This window comes from Cololabis saira, chromosome 2, assembly GCF_033807715.1.
Source record: "Cololabis saira isolate AMF1-May2022 chromosome 2, fColSai1.1, whole genome shotgun sequence".
NCBI classification, from domain to species: domain Eukaryota; kingdom Metazoa; phylum Chordata; class Actinopteri; order Beloniformes; family Belonidae; genus Cololabis; species Cololabis saira.
Window position 1 is genome coordinate 2,251,933 of NC_084588.1, and position 15,895 is coordinate 2,267,827.

At 43.1% G+C, this 15,895-nt stretch overlaps 1 protein-coding gene across 1 annotated transcript; it reads left to right on the forward strand.

Moving 5' to 3' along the window:
* The first annotated feature begins 215 nt into the window (after nt 1-215).
* On the forward strand, nt 216-15,437 carry gpn1 (GPN-loop GTPase 1). Its single transcript, XM_061735889.1, has 13 exons — nt 216-404; nt 2,741-2,834; nt 6,557-6,663; nt 6,772-6,809; nt 7,487-7,565; nt 7,642-7,736; nt 9,428-9,473; nt 11,813-11,959; nt 13,137-13,219; nt 13,308-13,347; nt 14,172-14,262; nt 14,427-14,537; nt 15,067-15,437. The coding sequence occupies exons 1-13, from the start codon at nt 246-248 to the stop codon at nt 15,171-15,173; spliced, it is 1,197 nt and encodes a 398-aa protein (XP_061591873.1). The 5' UTR covers nt 216-245; the 3' UTR covers nt 15,174-15,437.
* The last annotated feature ends 458 nt before the right edge of the window (nt 15,438-15,895 follow it).

Here is a 15,895-nt window from a genome sequence, read left to right on the forward strand (position 1 = left end):
AGGCACTTTTGAGGGCTGAGGCATTGCAAACTCCCTCCCTGTTTATAGAACGTCTCTGCTCGTATGTCTATGGTCATAACCATAGACATATATAAAGGCTATCTCCCCCTGGTGGTTGGATTGGGCTGTTTGCATTTTGTCTTTCAATAAAAAAAAATAAAAAAAATGGCGGTCCCGGCGTGCCCGGCGAGCTTTTACGACATCCCCGCAGGTTGACGGCAGCAGGTCGTCATAGCAAAAGCAGCATGGCGGCCGCGGAGCAGGGTCCCGGCGTAGTCCCGGCTGTAACGGAGAACCCTGGTCCCGGAGCAGACGGCGGGGCGGGGGCAGCACCTGCCCAGGACCAGCCCGTCTGCCTCATCGTGCTGGGCATGGCGGGCTCCGGGAAAACCACCTTCGTGCAGGTGAGCCGGCTCACTTAGCTCGCACCGCCGTCTAAACTCTGGCACATCGTTTCCTGAAGCTGCGTTCTTTATATGGATTTATATGGATTACTCTTTGATTTATAGAGTGTCCACCGTTTTAGTTTGTGTCTCTGCATCCTCCTTTCCTTTCCTTGCCTCCTCTACTCGTTTCTCAGTCCTGTAGCGTTAAGGCTGACTTATGGTTCCGCGTTACACCAACGCAGAGCTACGGCGTAACCTACGGCGTAGGTTCTGCGTCGACTTAACGCAGAACCATAAATCAGGCTTGAAGGTCCACCTGTGCTTCACCTGACAATGATGGAGCAGCTTTATCCACCTCTCCTCCTGCAATGTCAGAACAAAACATCTGGGTTCATTGAACTAGACCAGGGGTGGGCAATCCTGGTCCTCGAGGGCCGCTGTTCTGACCATTTCTGCTGCTTTGCCAAAAAATGCTCCCCAATGGTTTTCTACCTTTGTAGAGCTACAATGTTACTGTGTGTTTTACTCCCTAAACCACTTCCCTTTTTCTCCCAAGTGGTCCTTGTCTCTTGCCAGGCCGTCATTGTAAATAAGAATGTTCTTAATGACCTGCCTGGTTAAATAAACTTAAATGACTGAATGAATATCAAATAAAGAGATAGAATAGTTTTTTTTCTCTTTATCCTTTAATGTTCACAAAGTGTAATGCAATTCATGTCATGGGTAAGTGTATTTTGAAGGAAATACTCAACATCCCATATTATCAATTTTACATCGTGCAAGAAATGATGGACATGGCAATCAAACTTTGAAAATCGAGTGTGCTCCTGTGCAGAACCACAAAGTAGCATTTCTCTGCAGGTAGCAAGGATTGGCAGAACACCGGTGTCCCTGCAGGTTTTAGATGTTTCCCTGCTTTAACACACCTGATTCTAATTAATCATCGTCATCAGCTTGTCATCCAGGGCTGCACAATTCTGTTGATGACACAGTCACTTGTATCATGGTGCAATGAAGCAGGGAAACATGTAAAACCTGCAGGGACACCGGCCCTGGAGGACCAGGACTGCCCACCCCTGCTCTAGACGGTGCATATATAACTAAACCATTTGATATAGCAAATTATTTTAGTAATAATTTTAACAACAAAGTAAATATAATAAGAAACCATATGGTGCCTAGGTGCTGCAAGCTTTCTGATTCCATTATTAAAAAAGAAATTATGCTGAATAAAGATGTTTTCATGAGTGTGTTTTTCCTCAGTTATGGAAGATAGCAAAGGTAACTCCATTACCTAAAAACAGCAGAGAGCCGTTTTTTATAAGCAGATTCAAATAAACGAAGCCGGTCCCGTCGGCGCCGAGGGACGGAGCCGGTCCCGTCTCAGGAGTTAACCCCGCCCACAGTCTCTCCACATAGGGATGGGCGGTATGGACTAAAACATTTATCCTGATAACGATAAAAATGACGATAGAAAAAATACCAATTCAACTCCACCTTTGTAACTATAAATCTATCACCACATTCAGTCTTTGGAGCCAAATCACTGCTCTAAAGGAATACTAAATGATACTAAACTACACCAATTACATTGAATTAATAAAAACCAATTAAATTAGTACACCTGTACTGCAAAACTGTAATCAATCAAATGAAACAAGTTTGAAATGTAAGAACAGATTCAACATTTATTCAAATTGTATGGCTCAAACATTGGGATAACAGTGCAAACAGCAAAAGTACCATCGACCTTCAAGTTTTCTTAGCTTGTAAAATCACAAATTAGAAAAAAATACAACCTGATAAAGAAACAGGACAAATAAATAAAAGTTCACTGAAAATAAAATCCTATCAGTGATGAACTCTTCTAATATAAATAAAATGTGCAAATTAACCTGTGGTTGGAACATGCTACAAATTAGATATTATTGCAATTTTTTTTGTAATATTCAAACGTTATATCAAATGACAACCATTTCCTTCTGTTTTTGCAGACTCTGCACATAATAGATGATGTTTGTTCCTCGTCTCTCTTTTTAAATCCAAACCAGTTCCAGATAACGGAGCTGGAGCCTCGTTTAACAACGAGCTCCTCGCTCTCAGATCCGCCTCCCGCCATGTTTGTTACACGAAAACATCAACGGGAATTTATCATTTTTACCGCGAGATGACAAATTCTTACCGTGGGGAATTTTTTTGACGGTATATCGTGAACGGTGAAATATCACCCATTCCTAGTTCTAGGTCTCTGGAAAGTGTCTAGAGGCAACATCTGTCGTATTAGATGCTATACAAATAAACGTGAATGTAATTGTAACCCCACTGTGCCCTCCTTGTCTCCGTGTGTCCTGCAGAGGCTGACGGCTCACCTCCACTCTGCCAAAGCTCCGCCGTACGTCATCAACCTGGACCCGGCCGTCCATGAGGTCCCCTTTCCTGCCAACATCGGTGAGGATCCGTCTAAGTGCTGGAGCTCCAGAGCTGGGCCGCTGGTTCTGCTCACTGTTGCTGGTTTTCAAGGGCGTTTCCATACAAACACATGTTTATTCATGGTTTTTTTTTAATTTAAGGTCTTATTTTGTTTGCTATCTGTGGCAGAGTGGAGGAGCTGCAGCCACTCAGGCTGACGGGACAAAGGTGTGGCCCGTCAACCTGAGTGGCTGCAGCTCCTCCACTCTGCCACACTAGCCACACTAGCCACACTCTGCCACACTCTTGTAAATCTGTCTATCCTGGTACTTTCTACGGTCTACAAAGGCCAGAACGCAGCTCCCGAGGCTCCGGCCTGCAAACATGCACAAAAGAGAAAAAAAAAAAAAAGGGGGAGGGTAGGCACAAGAAACTACAGGAACGATGGACAAAAATGATAGCTATGAGATATTTATAATAAATAAAAATGGTAATGGAGAAGAGATGAATGGAAAAGGAGAGGAGAAGAAGGGTGAGAGGCACCGCCCAGTGGATCATGTCGGTGCCCCCCTGCAGCATAGGCCTATAGCAGCATATCTACCACCAAGCTATATTTGAGACTAAATATTATAGTTTTGTTCTATAGCTGCAACTATGACTACTGACTCTAACACACTAGAGTTTACACTACCTAGAGATTTACCAACACCAGCTAGAGGTTTACTAAACACTAACTATAGGCTTTACTAAACAGAAAGGTTTTACTAAACAGAAAGGTTTTAAGTTTAGTTTTAAAGGTGGAGGTGGTGTCAGCCTCCTTAACCCAGATTGGAAGTTGGTTCCAAAGTAATGGTGCCTGATAGCAGAACGCCCGCCCTCCAAATCTACATTTAGATACTCTAGGAACTATGAGTAAACCTGCACCCTGGGAGCGGAGAGCTCTGCCAGGAACATAAGGCACTATCAAATCTTGTAAATACTGCAGAGCTAAGCCGTTTTGGGCTTTATACGCAAGTAATAAAATTTTAAATTGGATTCTGAATTTTACAGGTAGCCAATGGAGCGACGCTAACACTGGACATCCTTCTAACAACACATTACAGTAATCCAGTCTAGAAGATACAAACGCATGAACTAGTTTCTCTGCATCCCTCTGCGAGAGGATTTTCCTAATCTTTGCAATATTACGGAGATGGAAAAACGCTATTTTACAAACCTGATTAACATATGGTTTAAACGACATGTCTTAGGGACATCAAGGACTGGATGTCCAGAAATTTCCTGCTTCTAAATTCAGATAAAACAGAGGTTATCATTCTTGGTCCAGAGCATCTTAGGAAGGGATTAGATGGTGTTGCGATGGCTTCCAGTGCAACTGTGAGAAACCTTGGTGTTATTTTCGATCAGGATTTGTCGTTTAAACCATATGTCAATCAGGTTTGTAAAATAGCCTTTTTCCATCTCCGTAATATTGCAAAGATTAGGAAAATCCTCTCGCAGAGTGATGCAGAAAAACTAGTTCATGCGTTTGTATCTTCTAGACTGGATTACTGTAATGTGTTGTTAGCAGGATGTCCAAGTAATTTGCTGAATAGGCTCCAGCTGATCCAGAATGCAGCAGCACGAGTACTGACAGGAATTAGCAGGAGAGACCACGTCTCTCCAGTGTTAGCGTCGCTCCATTGGTTACCCGTAAAATTCAGAATCCAATTTAAAATTTTATTACTTGCGTATAACGCCCAAAACGGCTTAGCTCCGCATTATTTGCAAGACCTGATAGTGCCTTATGTTCCTGTCAGAGCTCTCCGTTCTCAGAGTGCAGGTTTACTCGTAGTTCCTAGAGTATCTAAATGTAGATTTGGAGGGCGGGCGTTCTGCTATCAGGCACCACTACTATGGAACCAACTTCCAATCTGGGTTAAGGAGGCTGACACCACCTCCACCTTTAAAACTAAACTTAAAACATTTCTGTTTAGTAAAGCCTATAGTTAGTGTTTAGTAAACCTCTAGCTGGTGTTGGTAAATCTCTAGGTAGTGTAAACTTTAGTGTGTCAGAGTCGCTCCTGTAGTTTCTTGTGCTGGCCCCCCCTTCTCCTCCCTTTTCTCTCTTTTGTCCATGTTGCAGCATCCTTTGCCGGACACCGGAACCTGCAGGTGGTCGTGGGTGGCTTGTAGCTTGCATTACGGAGCACAAGTCTTTCCCTGACCCTGCAACCCAAACTGGGACTTGCTGATTGGGCCGGAGCTTCGGGAGCTGCATGCTGGCCTGCGGTCCCCACCCCTGGTCATCCCGTTGCTGGCCCCCCCTTCTCCTCCCTTTTCTCTCTTTTGTCCTGCAGGTGGTCGTGGGTGGCTTGTAGCTTGCATTACGGAGCACAAGTCTTTCCCCGACCCTGCACCCCAACCTGGGACTTGCTGATTGGGCCGGAGCTTCGGGAGCTGCGTGCCGGCCTGCGGTCCCCACCCCTGGTCATCCCGTTGCTGCTTCCACCTGCCTGCTGTGCTGTTGCCGTCCCTGACCCACCAGTCTGGGCCTCGGCAGGAGGGTCCCCCCTTATGAGCCTGGTCCTGCTCAAGGTTTCTTCCCTCCTAAAGGGGAGTTTTTCCTTGCCACTGTTTGGCTTAAGGTTTGGTTCTTGTTCTGGGTATGGGTCTCTGTAAAGCGTCTAGAGACAACTCTGTTGTATTAGACGCTATATAAATAAAATTGAATTGAATTGAATTGAACGACAAATCCTGATCGAAAGCAACACCAAGGTTTCTCACAGTTGCCCTGGAAGCCATCGCAACACCATCTAGTCCCTTCCTAAGATGCTCTGGACCAAGAATGATAACCTCTGTTTTATCTGAATTTAGAAGCAAGAAATTTCTGGACATCCAGTCCTTGATGTCCCTAAGACATGCCTGAAGTTTAACTAACGGTTCTGTCTCATCCGGCTTCATAGACAAGTAGAGCTGCGTATCATCAGCATAGCAATGAAAGTGTATGCCGTGATTCTGGATTATACTTCCCAACGGCTGCATGTATAAACTAAACAAGATTGGCCCTAGCACTGAACCCTGCGGAACACCATAACAGACCCTTGACTGTTCTGAAGAAACCTCATGTACATGAACAAACTGGAACCTGTCAGATAGATATGATTTAAACCAACGTAGAGCTGTCCCTTTAATCCCAACAACATGCTCTAACCTGTGCAGTAAAATGCTGATCTACAGTGTCAAAAGCAGCACTGAGGTCCAGTAGAACCAACACACTACAAGACAGCTCAGAAATCATGCTAGATAGAAGAAGATTGATTTAAATACATTAAGAGTGATTTCAAAAAAAGTTTTCAAAACAACATTCATGGTCGGACGGTCGCACCACATGACATTATGACGCTTAAAACAACAACAAAATCCCAAATAACTAGTATTTTTGGTAAAATTCAAGTGAGTCCATATGTGGGACAGGTAGTTTATAGTTTTTTTAATCCATTTGAACCTTTTTTGAATTGAAAAGAAATCAGTTTTTCAGAAAATATAGGCGTCACGTCATTGACCCAAACACAGTCATTGTGTGGTTCCTGAATACCAACCTTAGTAACGGTGCAGAGCCGCTGCTGTGATGAGCATGGTGGCTCTGGTACTGGTGGTACTGGTGGTACTGGCTCTGCCGTTGCTCTGGTACTGGTGGTACTGGCTCTGCCGTGGCTCTGGTACTGGTGGTACAGCTATAGTTACTGCTGCTGTTTCCTCACCCGTTCCTCCCTCTGCAGACATCCGGGACACCGTCAACTACAAAGAGGTGATGAAGCAGTACGGCCTGGGGCCTAACGGGGGTATCGTCACCTCACTCAACCTGTTTGCCACGCGCTTCGACCAGGTAAGTGGAGCTCACGAGCGTGCAGCGTCCTCCGCCCGTCCTCCGCCCGTCCTCCGCCCGTCCTCCGCCCGTCCTCCACCAGTAACCGTTTGTCTTTCTTCACTCCAGGTGATGCAGTTCATTGAGAAGAAGCGGCAGGACCACCGGTCAGTATCAGCCCGCTAAAGTCACATGGGAAAAGTTTTACATTTCATGGCAAATATTTTTTTGCCTTGTTGACATTTTTATACTTTTTATTTTATATTTCATAAATATTTTTTATAAATGCTTTATCATTAAAAAATACGGTGGCCGAGACCCGTTGAAACGCTGCAAATAAAAAAGCCACAACGGAAGTGAATTACCGGGGACTATTTTTGCTGATGCACCGGTGTTTTTTACGTGAGAGGAGAAGAAGAAGACGAAGAGGACGTAAGTGAAAAGGAAGAAATAGGAAGAGCAAGGAATAAGAAGAACAACCAATGAGAAAATAAGTGAAAAGGTTAGTGTTCAACGTCGCTACGTGTAATTTTTAATGTGCAACACCGGTGCATCTGCAAAAATAGTCCCCGGTAATTCACTTCCGTTGTGGCTTTTTTATTTGCAGCGTTTTTTTATTTTATTTGTAGCAGCGTTTATTTTATTTGCTAAGCGTTTCTTTAATTTGCAGCGGCGTTTGTTTCTGTTTGCAGCGTTACTTTTATTTTCAGCAATGGCGGGTCTCGGCCACCGTAGGTCCAGTGGGGAAGTGACGTCAATGCAGACCCTCTATTTTTAAAACTGTGAGGAAGTGTGTTTCCTGTCTCCTGCCTCCCAGCTCAACAGTCTCCATGTGTCCCTCCAGGTACGTCCTGATCGACACCCCGGGTCAGATTGAAGTCTTCACCTGGTCGGCGTCTGGGACCATCATCACCGAGGCCCTGGTGAGATCCCCGGGGCTCCGTCTGCAGGTGGTCGTCAGCTCGCCGTGTTCACGCTCCGTGTGCTTGTGTGTCGCAGGCGTCGTCCTTCCCCTGCGTGGTGATCTACGTGATGGACACGTCCCGCAGCGTCAGCCCCGTCACCTTCATGTCCAACATGCTGTACGCCTGCAGGTACGCAGGAAGGTTTCATTGGCAGGTGGAAGTGGTGTGTTTGTGGCGTTAGTGTTAGTGTTGATTCAGTTTATCTGTGCTGCATCAGGTCACAAAAGCATTTCAGTGCAGTCCAATTAAATACTGTCCAATTCAGATTTACATGGTTTAAAGTCCTAAGTATGTATGTTTTATTTATCCTTTATTTATCCAGGAAAGTCCCATTGAGATACAATATCTCTTCTGCCAGGGAGTCCTGGTCAAGATGGAGCAGAAAAATACATTCAGTTTCATATAAAAGAAAATACATACAAGGACAAGTAACTTTACAAAAAAATAAAACCATATCAAAACAAGAAACAAACAAACATAAAACATACAAGGATCAGAAAGCTAAAAAGAATGCATGACGGATAATGACCCTTGATTAAAAACAATGACATTGTTTTGTGAAAACTGATTTTAACATGTTTGAACATGTTAAGAGAAGGTAAATATTTCAAGTTGAGTATGTGTTGTAGCTCATTCCAAACCTGTGGTGCATAAAAGGAAAAGGCTGATTTACCAACTCTGTTCCAGTGCTTGTTTCCTCTGATGATCTAGTGTTATAGCTACTAGAGTAATATTTTAATAAATTGGATACGTACAGTGGTAGTTTACCCAGTAATGCTTTTGCAATAAATATTAACATATGTGATTTTCTCCTTAGACTCAGTGAAGCCCATTCAACCATTTGATACAAATTACAATGATGTGTACGTGCACTTGAACCAGTTACAAACCGTATAAGTATAGCTGCCAGTTGTAGTGATTGGTGTAAAAGCTGAAGCAAAGCATCTGTGACTCGTGGCTGATTGACGTCAGCCAACTGACACTTTGAATTCAATTCAGTTCAGTCTTATCTATATAGCGTCTATTACAACAGAAGTTTTCTCCAGGATCTTTCCATAGACCCAGAACATGAACCCCCGAGCAGTTATTACATGAACATAACATAAACACAGAGAGAGTTTCAATAAGCTTACTTATAAAACACACATACCCAAACACCCCTACTTTAATAACTGTTCAATATAGTGATATAATACTTATATGTATATATAAATATAGTCAAAAAAGAAAACAAACGCCCAGCATTTAGTTGTGCTACTATGTATGTATGTACTAATAGTAAAGTCATTATAATACATATAATATTACAATATCATTACTTTACTATAATACTGCAATATAATAGAGAACAATAGACAGCAATGGTATAACAATATACTTGAATAACTACATAAGAGAAGAAGATGAAGATGCTTTTGTTGGTGGACTGGTTGCTCCTGGAACTCAGTGCAGCATTTTTTGTTTTTTCATCAGCTGGAGGCTGTTCAAAGTAATTTTGGGAAATCTTACCAAAACTTGGCAAAAGTTAATCTGAGATCATGCAGCATCAAAACCAAATCTGTGAAACGTTTAACTCCCTGGAAGCGTCATCCAGCAGGGGGAGCTAAGGACACAGTAGATGCTGCTCAAACAGTTCTGCAGTGTGTCCAACCAGGTGAATGTTAGGGTTACACTCGTACGCATGACGCCTGAGACATTTCTGTTCTTCTTTCCCTTCTGAACTGAAAGTGTGGAGGTTTTCAGCTTTGTGTGTTGTTTGTGTGTGTGGACTGAATTGTTATCAGAACCTCACTCACCTCAATGATGTTTCTGTCCTCCAGCATCCTCTACAAGACCAAGCTGCCCTTCATCGTCGTCATGAACAAGGTACGGTGGTCGTCGTGTTCTCCCAGTGTCTTAATCACATGTGATACAATGTACAAATGCAGCACACCAAATGGACCATTTCCACCCAAACCAAACACGGTTGCAGCACCAAACGGCTTTATACCACTACAGTCACTTTATTTTATATTTTACATTTTTAGATATTTATATATTTTTGTACATACGATACATTTATCTGTACTTTCAACGTCATGCTGCTTAGTTGTTTTTGCAATTGCCCCTCGGGGATAAATAAAGTTTTTCTTTCTTTTTTTTTTTTTTTTACCTTGTCTGCACACATATTATTGATTGATACCATGACGGTAGAAACCAAAAGTGTATATATGTGCATTATTACTATATGTAATATATACATATATATACGCACACATATGCGTACACATACATAAATATACACATACAAACCCAGTGTTTTTTTTTTTGTTTTTTTTTTTTTTTTTGGGGGGGGGGGGGGGGGGGGTGACGACATCCACTGCCAATCCAGGAAGCAGGAACACACGGAGACACACGTCAAGCACTGGAGATCTGCAACAAAAAACCACAAACAAAGCACGAAACCGGCACGGAGCCAACCAAAACACGAACAGCAATCGACCTAAATCTTGAGATCTGATTGCAGTCTGAGCTAAGCTATCGCTACCGCTACCTAAACCCAAAAACTAGAGAGCCAGCATGCAGGTGAACAAGCCAGTGTGTATGTCTATGTATGTGTGTGTGTGTGTGTGTGTGTATGTATATGATCGTGTGTGTGTGTGTGTGTGTGTGTGTGTGTGTGTGTGTGTGTGTATGCATGTGACTAAATGACTGTGTGTGTGTGTGTGTGTGTGTGTGTGTGTGTAATAAACCAAACAAAGCTCCACCTGAAGTGTATCTATAGTGGGTTTTTCTGAATCTGAATAAGTCAGTGTGTGTGTGTGTGTATGCATGTGACTAAATGACTGTGTGTGTGTGTGTGTGTGTGTGTGTGTGTGTGTGTGTGTGTGTGTGTGTGTGTGTGTGTAATAAACCAAACAAAGCTCCACCTGAAGTGTATCTATAGTGGGTTTTTCTGAATCTGAATAAGTCAGGGGTCGGCAACCCAAAATGTTGAGAGCCATATTGGACCAAAAAAAAACAAATGTGTCTGGAGCCGCCAAAAATGTAAAGTCCTGTATAATTCTTATAATGAAGGCAACACATGCTGCATATATCTATATTAGACATATTAGCCTGCTATCAAAATGACTAAGTTGGCTACAAATACAGGACTGTCTCAGAAAATTAGATTATTGTGATTTTCTGTAATGCAATTACAAAAACAAAAATGTCATACATTCTGGATTCATTACAAATCAACTGAAATCTCAAAAAATTAGAATATTCTGGGAATCTTAATCTTAAACTGTAAGCCATAATCAGCAATATTGGTAACATTTATATCAAATGACACTAGTGTTACAGTTGTCTTACGTGGAAAACCTCACTGTCACAGGTTCTACATGCAGCTCGTGGCCGGTCATTCCTCTGTAAAAACACCACAGGAAATCGGTTGCTCCAATAACTGATGAAAGGGTTTGTTTTTACTTCATGAACCCAAAGAGATTTGACCTCTAAAAGTGGAAGCTTTAGTCAAAGTTTTAGTTGTTTCTTCCTGAATGACTCTTGCCTGGTAACGTATGTACTTCAGTTTCCACTCCTGCTGTCCCCTTTAACCCTTGTACTGTCTTTGGGTCAAAATGAACCAATTCTTCTATCCTTCTTTCCTCCTGCCATGCTCTCTCCTTCCTTCTTCCTTTCCTCTTTTCCTCCTTTTATACTCTCCTTTACTCCTTTTTCTTCCTACCTCCCTTCATTCGTTCCTTTATTACCTTCTTTGCTTTTCCTTCCTTCTTTCCTTATTTTCTCCATTCCTTCCTTCTTCCCTCCCCTCTTTTTTTCTTTTTCTCCATTCTTTCCTCCCTTCCATCTTTTCTCGCTTTCCTAGTCCCTTCCTTCTTTCCTTCTTTTCTCCCTTCTTTCCATCTTTTCTCCCTTCCTTACTCCCTTTCCTACTTACTTCCTTTCTTCCTTACTTCCTTCTTTCCTTCATTCCTTCTTTTCTCCCTTCACCCTCCCTTGACCCAAAGACAGCACAAGGGTTAATGTGTCTTCTTCACGGTGACTGCAGAGATGCGCTGGTTTTAACCGAGCCGTGTCCTCCTCCAGCTGGAATCTCCCACGTGAAAGGGAGCGGTGCGTCTGTTGACCGGTTTGTCCCGTCTGTCGTTGACTGGTTTGTCCCGTCTGTCGTTGACTGGTTTGTCCCGTCTGTCGTTGACTGGTTTGTCCCGTTCTTCCAGACCGACATCATCGACCACAGCTTTGCAGTGGAGTGGATGCAGGACTTTGAGGTGTTCCAGGACGCTCTGAACCAGGAGACGTCGTACGTCAGCAACCTGACCCGCTCCATGAGTCTGGTCCTGGACGAGTTCTACACCAACCTGAGGGTAAGAGTGATGCTGCTTCAGGTGTGGCCTCGCCTCCACACCTCGCCCCCAAGCTGGCAGTTTTGGATCTGCCACTGCCAAGCATGCGTGGATCCTAGAAAAGCCCTGATTGACCTGGTTCTGTCAAGGGGGGAAGCTGAGTATACAGAGTTTACTGATGCTACTGCAAGACCACAACAGCAACATTAGCTCAGGTTCTGCAAAAGAGACAGATAATGGCAAGAGACGACCCACATGCCGTTGAAACAATGGAGGCTCTGACCCATTATATACTACTACTACTACTACTACTACCACTACTACTACTATATAGCGCTGGATGAGCAGCCACTGTCAGCTGGAGAAGACGAAGGATTTCACCGTCTTCTCCACGCACTCGAGCAGCGATGTGTTTCATTGATATGTTATATGTTTGATATTTTCTTAGATGTGAAGACAGTGCCAGTGTGGAGAATTTTTATCTTCCAATTCATTGCATTTTTCATGACATTTTTAGCCTAGTTATTTTTGTGGTAGAAGTATCGTATCGGTACTCTGTATCGGCAAGTACACAAATTAAAAGACTCGTACTCGGTGTGGAAAAAAAATGGTAGCGGGGCATCCCTACAAAATAACATCTTGAGTTTTCACTATTTTACATGAAGTGGGAGTGTACAAGGCACTACAGTACTGTCTCAGAAAATTAGAATATTGTGATAAAGTTCTTTATTTTCTGTAATGCAATTTAAAAAAAACAATGTCATACATTCTGGATTCATTACAAATCAACTGAAATATTTCAAGCCTTTTATTATTTTAATATTGCTGATCATGGTTTACAGTTTAAGATTAAGATTCCCAGAATATTCTAATTTTTTGAGATAGGATATTTGAGTTTTCTTAAACTGTAAGCCATGATCAGCAATATTAAAATAATAAAAGGCTTGCAATATTTCAGTTGATTTGTAATGAATCCAGAATGTATGACGTTTTTGTAATTGCATTACAGAAAATCACAATATTGTAATTTTCTGAGACAGTCCTGTATATCAAATGACACTAGTGTTACAGTTGTCTTGCGTGGAAAACCTCACTGTCACAGGTTCTACATGCCACCTGTATATTGGCGTTTGCCGTGTTGCTGCCTGAATATGAAGCCCAGCCGCGTAAAGGTTGACGGCGGTGACTCTGTCGGCAGGTGGTGGGCGTGTCTGCCGTGACGGGCAGCGGACTGGACGAGCTGTTCGTGCAGGTGGAAGACGCTGCCAAGGAGTACGAGAGGTGACTGAGAATCAACGGCTTCACAGATCCTTCTGCACTTGGTGGTGTGTTGGTTTAATCCTGGTCTGTAACTCTGCTCTGTTCTAAGGGACTACCGTCCAGAATACGAGAGACTCCACAAACAGCTGGTGAGTGTTGGTCCTGATGGTCGGGTTGGAACCATACACTAATCTCACCATACGGTACAGGGTATTGAGGTCACAATAACGATACGATATTATAGCAGTATTTTTTTAACAACCTTGAATGAGGAACATATGACTGGAAAAAATTGTCTTTTATTTGAAAGACAAAATAAAAAAACAATACTGTGCGTTTGCCCTATTGTTCCAGTTTGTAATGCTTTATAACTGTTTAAGTTTTAAAGAGAAAGCCAGGCCAACCATTTTCCACAAACTGAACTAAAAGTAAATGTCAGGTTTGCATTATGCATCTTCAGTTTCATACAAGTACAAATATTTTGCCACAAACTGAATAGTTTCTCTCATGTATGACTTTTTTCTTTTCCAGAAATTTAACTAAATTTAAATAAATAACCCCCAAGAGTCCCATGATTGGGACCAAATCGGTCCTAGTTTCTTCTGAGCGTAGTCAGATTTTGGTCCGCGGGTCGAGGTCGTCACGTGATCCCGCTGCACCAATAGATGTTACTAGTAAACACAATAGATTATACAGTGCATCCGGAAAGTATTCACAGCGCTTCACTTTTTCCACATTTTGCTACAGTGCCTTGCAAAAGTATTTGGTCCCCTTGAACTTTGTGACCTTTTGCCACATTTCAGGCATCAAACATAAAGATATAAAACTGCAATTTTTTGTGAAGATCAACAAGTGGGACACAATCATGAAGTGGAACGAAATGTATTGGATATTTCACACTTTTTTAACAAATAAAAAACTGAAAAATTCCCAAGCCACGTGTCTCCGTCTCTGACTGACTGCTGTGTTTCAGGCGGAGGCTCAGAGCCAGAAGCAGCAGGAGCAGCTGGAGCGTCTCCGGAGGGACCTGGGAGCCGTGCACATGCACAACGCTGCATCCACAGGTGAGCTGGAACACCCCGGGGACCCGTGAGAGGGTCCCCCCAGATCAAACCTCCCCGGGGTCTTACTGACCGGGGTCCTACTGACCCGCGCGAGGCTCCCGGGGGTCTTACTGGCCCGCGCGAGGCTCCCGGGGGTCTTACTGACCCGTCCCTCCCGTCCACAGAGCCGGCTCACGTAGCAGGACCCAGTGACCTCATCATGACCCGCGGTAACCCTGACGACGGGGAGGACGAGGAGGACGTGGACAGTGATACAGATGACATTGACCACAGCGGTAAGATATGAACACTTTAAATACTCAAACACGTGCCACGGGAGCAGAACCACCAACATCTGGGAGGAACTGGAACAAAAGAAGAACCGGAGTAAACTGTCTGGTCTGGTTGAGGTCTGGTTGAGGTCTGTCTGGTCTAGGGCTGAAACCATTCCTCCAATAATTCCAGTAATTCGAGCCTGGCTACAGTGCTGAACAGAAAACGTGGGTTACTTTTGTTATCCTCTATCAACGATGAATAATAAGCTGTTCTGGCTTTGCAAATTGCTTTTTTATATACTATTAGAATATCTTTCCATTCACGATAAGATCATTCACGATAATCTACAGACTTACAAGAGTACCACTTCCTTTCCATTTTACGCACGTCAGTGATTGAAAGACTAAAGGCAACATTAACAACACAGAAAACACCACATTTCAAGCTCAGATCCACCAGTTTTGGTGAATTATGGTGTTTTTTTTTTCTCTTCTTTACAAAACAAATACTTTGAGCAATAAACCCTGAACGTTTTGTCTCCATTTCCAGCAACGGAGGAGAGCAAAGAAACCGATGCCTTCGGAAACTTCCTGAAGGAGAGAAAGGAGGTGGTTCAGGTGCGGAACAGGAAGTGTGCACAGCCTGATGCTCCTTGACCTCTGACCTCTGACTCCACACTGTCAGGAAGAAGGAAGTGATGTCACTGTCTACATGCAGGACTGGGACTGTTACCTGGAGACGGTCCTGTACATGACCCTCCTGATCAGGTGACCACTGACCCCTCGCACCTTCAGAGCAGCCGAACGGCTGCTGCTTCCCCAAATAAAAGGATTTCTATTTTTGTTTTTGATATTTCCTGCGTCCATCGTTGTTGGACTGTTTTTGTGTTGCAACAACTGCAAATAAAAGTGAGCGTTGAATCTTTGTGGTCGTGCTTTATCCCCACCAAGAGAGCAGGTTCCTACAGAACGTGGGACCTGAAGGTGTTTCCTCATATTTGGATCAACTTGTCTGTGATTTGCAGGAGTTTTGGAAGATTTTCTGCAATTCCACTCGGCACATTTGCAATTGACAATTACATTTTTTGCAATTTAAAGTAATGAAAACCTAAAAAACGGGCTTGCAGTCCCAGTGGCTCTAGAGCAGGGGTCGGAAACCCGCGGCTCTAGAGCCGCCCTGGGGGCTCATGGAGCTTTTTCAAAAATGTTTGACCTTTTTTTTTTCCTTTTTTTTTTTTTCTTTTTTTTTTTCCTTTTTCTTTTCCCTTTTTAATCTTGACATTTCGACTTTTTTCTCGACATTTCGACTTTTTTCTCGACATTTCAACTTTTTTCTCGAGATTGTACTCGACTTTTTTCTCGCCATTTGTCTTCATTCT